At 40.6% G+C, this 6,105-nt stretch overlaps 1 protein-coding gene across 1 annotated transcript; it reads right to left on the bottom strand.

The window, feature by feature from the left end:
- Positions 1-4,195: 4,195 nt before the first annotated feature.
- Positions 4,196-4,627, bottom strand: LOC145581119 (uncharacterized). The gene has a single exon (XM_081638184.1). It carries the CDS (start codon positions 4,625-4,627, stop codon positions 4,196-4,198), a length of 432 nt encoding a protein of 143 aa, XP_081494310.1.
- Between the last annotated feature and the right edge of the window lie 1,478 nt (positions 4,628-6,105).

Consider the following 6,105-nt stretch of genomic DNA (forward strand, 5'->3'; position numbering starts at 1 on the left):
GTGGGTGAAATTTGGTTTAGGAGACATGGTTGTAGCTTGGCTAATGGAAGGAAACAAATTAAGGGAGATGCTGATATACCTGAGTTCTTAGATGCACCTGGAAGTGATGGTTGGTACCATCTATACTTAGTGCATCCAGAGAAGGAGAAAGGTAGGGTGAATTCTAATGTGAAGGGGAAGCATGTGGCTTGGTATATAGATAGTGAATCTGTTTACAGTGATAGGGGGTAATAGTGGGGATAATGGTGGGCCACAACTTTAATGGGGGGTCCACAAACTAACATAGTCAGCACTAGGGATGGCAACGGGTCGGATCTAGACTGGGTTCGGGTGGACCCGGATCCAGATCCGTTTTTCTAGCTTGGATCCAGATCCGACCCAGATCCACCGAGTCTGAAAAATGAAGACTCGGATCCAGATTCAACGGGTCCGCCGGGTCTGGGTCTGGGTCCAGATCCGGGTAAAAAATGGGTCCAATACATTTTGCCTAATTTTACAATAAATGTAGTGTTTGGGTCAAAAATCTTCCACCGGAGGTTTATTAAGTTCAACCTAAATTAAAGTTATTAAACTAATCTAAAAATACAAAGCAACCAACTTATACACTTGTCTTTTGAAATAAAAATTATAAACAATGAAAAAAGTACAATGTTACAAATGAGTAAGCAAAAAAACAACGATAATGTATCCGATATGAGCATTAAAAATCCATCTTTTGAAAGGGCTAATCTTCATCAATAACATCATAAACATGTTTAATAAAGAAACAAATAATTTTAGTTTTTTTTAATAGGAAAATTATAAAACGGGTAAACGGATCTAGGGGTGGGACCTGGATCTAGATCCGCTTCTTTCAACAAGACCCGGATCTGTCGGGTCCAAAATTTGAAGACCCATATCCGTAGAAAACGGATCTGGATCCACGGATCTGGGTCGGGTCCAAATCCCTGCCATCCCTAGTCAGCACAAGTGGTCAAAAAGGAAATAAAGTAATTCCTTCAGAATCTCAGTTCAGATCTGAAGCCCCATTTGGCTTCTTTTTCTATCCTAAAAATTACTCACCTCTCAAAAACTTTCCCAGCCCCTCTCCTTCTTTTCCCTCAAACAATGAAGCTCCTATTCAGAATCAGTGACCCTCAATAACCTCACCTACATTTTTGAGAGTGAGCCAACCTTGTATCAGTTCACATTCTGATAGGCAGAAACTGCATACCATCTCTGGCACAAAGAAAAGACCAGAAGAGAGAGCTGGCCCAACTAACCAAACAAACACTTTTCCAGGCCATAGAAACAAGATTCAAGGGGTGTAGAAGAGGTTGGTGCTGATGTACCTGAGGGAGTAGGAAGTTCTTAAAGTGATGACAGTGAAGACAGTGATGTGCTTCTAAGTGAGGATGATCATGAAGATGATAATGATGATAATATTTTCCAGGAACATGTGGATCATGTATAAGTGAAAAAGTTACAAGGAGTCTAGGTGGGGGTGTGGGTACAACTCATGGTAGTGGTGTATGTGTAGGAGAAGATAGGGATCCTGATAAGTTGGAGGATGAGACAGATTTGATTGACTTAGATGAGGATTTGGATAGCATAATGGGATTTGATGATGAAGGTGCAGATTATCCTATATTCAATCCTCAAGTAGATTTCAAAGGCAACATAGTTTTAAGCAAGGGGCTGAAATTTCCATCAAACATCATTTTGAGAAAGGCTATAAGGCACCATGCTGTAGAGAAGGGGTACAATTATTACTTTCTGCATAAAAACATGAGCAGGGTGACAATGTTTTGTGCAAAAAGATGTAGTTGTCCATGGAAGAAAGGAAGGATTTTAATGTGCAAATGTGGGAATAAGAAAAAAGTACAGGTTTAAAATTCATGCTAGGAAGTTGAAGGATGAGGAGACTTGGCAAATAAAGAAGTATAGGCCTGACCACATTTGTGGACATCAATACTAAAACCCTAGAGTGACATCTCAGTACTTGGCTAAGAGATATCTAGAGGATTGGAAAGATGACCCCAAGTAAAAGCTGAAGCACTTCATTAAAAGGGTGAGAGGAGAGGTGAAAGTTGATATAGGATACTATAAGGCATATTATGCAAGAGCAAGGGCTTTGAAGATGATTTTTGGGGATGCTAGTGAGGAGTAAGAAAGTGTGGGATTATGCTGCAACAATATAATCATCAAAAATACAACCTTAGAAGCACAGCTGTAGTGAAGGTTGATGGGATAGAGAAGCCACCTCCCCTGTTCTAGAGACTGTATGTCTGTTTACAGGCCTGCAAGGAGGGCTTCATTGCTGGTTATAGGCCCATTATTGGGGTTGATGGGGCACACCTTAAAGGCCCTTACCTTGGTATTTTGCTTACTGTAGTGGGAAAGGATGGGAATAATAAATTTTCCCAATTTCTTGGGCAGTTGTAGAGACAGAGAAGACAGAGACATGGATCTGGTTTTTGGATTTGTTAAGGAATGATATCATTTCTGTTGTAGATTCTATCACTTGGGTCCATGAAGATGATGAGCTGACCTATATGTTTGACAGACAGAAGGTAGTACCTTTATCCAATCCTATTTCACATATAACTTCTAACTATCATGTCTCATATGGATGTTCAAACACTTTTAGGGTTTACTTGAAGCATTTAACCAAGTAATGCCAGATGCAGAAACTAAATATTGTTGTAGGCATATTTGGTCAAACTTCAAGAATAAATTCCCTGGTGTGATATTCAAGGAGTACTTCTGGATGGCTTCTAGAGCATCAACTAAGGTAATCTCTTTCTAATTGTCTTTATAAGTTATAATGTGAAGGGAAATCATGTTTACTGTTGTCTTGTTTTATATGTCACAGCATCTTTTTAGTTCTCATATGGAACGAATAAAAAAAAATTAAATGTTGAGGCATATGAGTATTTGACAGCAATCCCAACTTGTCACTGGTCTAGGCATGGGTTCAGCTCATCATCTAAGTCTGGCATGCTACTGAATAATTGTTGTGAGTCTTTCAATAATGTAAAGGGAAGCAAGATCAAAACCAATCCCGCAGCTAATGGAGTGGATAAGGAGGTATGTGATGCAAAGATTTTGTTCTAAAAAGGAAGGCATAAGGGGCTATGTTGGTGTTATTATGCCATCTGTTTTGAAGATGGTGCATAGAGGGTATGAAGAGGTTTCAAACATGAGAATTAATCAAGCTGACTTGTATGAATTTGAAGTTGACCATGAGGGTGACACTTTTGTGGTAAAGTTGGAGAAGCATGAATGTGGCTGCTACAGGGGGACATTGATGGGCATTCCATGCTGGCATGCCTTAGTATGTATTAGGATGCTCAGATTAAATCATGAATATTACATTCATCTAGCATATCATGTTAAAACTTATGCAAAGGCTTATGCACCATCATTCAAAGCTATGCCAAGTCAAAGCTAATGGGATGTGACACCATACCCTGCTCCCTTGCCCCCACCTTACAGGAAAATGGCTGGCAGGCCTAACAACAAGAAAAGGGTGAAGGAACCAGGAGTAGATGCTGAGAAAAATGTGAAGAGGGCTAGGAAACAAAACAGGTGTAGTGGGTATGGTGGTCATGGGCATTATGTGAATAAGTTTTCAAAGCCAATTGATGAAGCAGGAAGTACCACTTATGCTCAAGCTCATGCAGCCGCAAAGAAGGCAGTAGTAGAGTAAAAAAAGGCACAAGCTTCAAAAAGTGCACCAGCACCAAGCAGAAGTGGTAGGAAGAGAGTAAACCAAGAGCAGCCTGCACATGAGGAGATTGTTCTATCTCAGCCTCATCAACCTTCACAACCTTCTCAACCTCAGCAAAATGATGTCTAGTTGGAAATTTGTTATGAATTTCTTAGTGTTTAAAAATTTAAGTTTATGTATTTGCTACTTTTATTATGACAGTAGGTTGTGTTCTGTATTTAATGGGTGTGGTCACCCATAACAACTTGAATTGTATTTTTGTGACTGTTTTTAAAGGTTTACTCACTTGTGGATGTTATCAAAGTAAGGTCCTTTGGCATTTTGAAATGACTTTCAACACATCACAAATGCAACAAAATAAACTTCAAGCTTTTCATTCATCAACCAATAAAGGTTCAAAGTACAATAACTTCATTCATACATTAAAATAGCTTACCAAAATACTAATCAGAAACTAAAGAAAACTAGCTTGATGTACAATCACTAACCAACAAGCTTCACAAAACAAAAGCTCACTATAACTGACACTATGACACAAGTTACTATTAGCTTCTTCCTTGCATGTTCATCCTCCCTCAACCCCCAATCTGCCCTGTACTTGTTGTTATTCTTTAGCTCATTTAGTTCAGAAGCTAGCCTACCCTTTTCATGTTCATTACATGCCAATATTGCCTTCAGGATACTCAGATCAGTGGAAAGCCCATGCTTTTCTACTACAAGTACACTGGCAACATCCCTCTGCCAATCAAGTATATCCTCATCAACCCATTCAAATGTATTGCATCCTTTTTGCCCAGTTTCGTGATTGAAGAACTTGCATGCAATGAATCTTCTCCTTGGATTATCATGGGTCCACGACGTCCTTTTAGCAACTGGAAACCCACACCTACATTTCTTGTCTTCAAATCGAGCCATATTTGGCAAGCAATTTCTATCAAATCAAACCCAAATCAATTCCAAAATCAAAACCCTAATTTTACAATTTGACAAAATTCGAACAATTGGGGAGAAATTACTGACCTTAATGCAAACAAGATCGATACCACCAATTCTGAATTGACGAATGTGTTGGGTTTCGTGGAGTCCAACATCACACGGAAAACAAAACCCGACCCCAAGACCCGCACATAAATAAATGCAACTAAGCATAAGCATATTAACATAATTAACAAGAGGAAAGGAAAGACAATTTTACCCTTGTAGCATGCTTCGCTCCTTATAGAGCTCGTACTTGAAAAGCTTAGTTTCGCAAGTGCGAAAACTTCGTCCACCCTCAAGCACGACCCGAACGGTCCCTACCCCAGAGTTTAGCCGGGGCTAGACCAAAACAACTAAGAGTATTATGAACTTAAAGGTATTTATAAAGAAATGGGATTTCTCAAATTCCAAGGTTTGGTATTTATAGAGAAATCCCATGAACATTGCTCTCTCCCATCAATGTGGGAGAGTCGGTAAAATATCCTTTTTCTATTTTAATTAAAATCAAAAGAAAAAGGCAATATCAAGAATCAACAAGTGTCAACATATGAAAAAAGGGAAGGTTAGGACCACAAGGGGAGGGGATCATTTACTTCCTTTCTAAGCTCCCTTGCTCACCGTCCCTCACAAAGAAGCACGGGCCTATGGCCGCGTGCCAATTGGCCGCAGCCAGTCTTGGGCGCCTGACTCCCTTGGCTGGGCTTCTGGCCCTTGGTGCAAGGCTCCTGCCTCGGCCCAGCAAGCCTTGCGTGCTTGTCGGCTGCTGAGCTCGGGGCAGTGGCTTGCTAGAATCAGCTAGCAGTGCCTAGCTTGCTGCTGAACTGCTAGCGCTGCTAGCTCTCTAGCATGCTGCTGCTGCTAGCGATGCTAGCACGTAATGCCCGCACTAGCCTCGGCTTGGTGCGGCGCGCATGCTAGCACCCATGCCCCTAGCACTCGGTTTGCTCGGGGCATTCCGATGCTAGGGGTATTAAGCACTTGTTGATTGCTTGATTTTTACCGCCTCGTCGTCTTATTAATCCGACTCGACTCATGATGCTCGATCTCGTCGCTCCTAAATCGATATCCGACGTCTATGTTCATAATACTCTAATGACTCATTAATTCCTTTCGGATTAATTCGTCGTTACGGATCGTTTACTTGATTGGGTGTGACCCATAGGGTTCAGTCAAGATTAATCTGTAATATTAATTATACATTAATATTACTGATCGAAAGCGGCCTCCAACTAGGCATTCCAATCACTTGACCTTGTTGAATAATTAGCATTCTAATAATTCCGAACCCTCTATCGGAATAATACACTTGTTAGAAGGACACCATTCCTTCAATCTCCCACTTGTCCTTCCAGACAAGTGTGGCTTTTGTGTATAGCCTATTTCCTATGTCACTTAATGCCTCTTCATGAACTATA

Source organism: Chenopodium album, chromosome 15 (genome assembly GCF_948465745.1).
Source record: "Chenopodium album chromosome 15, dcCheAlbu1.1, whole genome shotgun sequence".
NCBI classification, from domain to species: Eukaryota; Viridiplantae; Streptophyta; class Magnoliopsida; order Caryophyllales; family Amaranthaceae; genus Chenopodium; species Chenopodium album.

Bases quoted from the DNA above. Each gene is read 5' to 3' on its own strand.
- LOC145581119 (XM_081638184.1), bottom strand. From the start codon at position 4,627: ATGGCTCGATTTGAAGACAAGAAATGTAGGTGTGGGTTTCCAGTTGCT.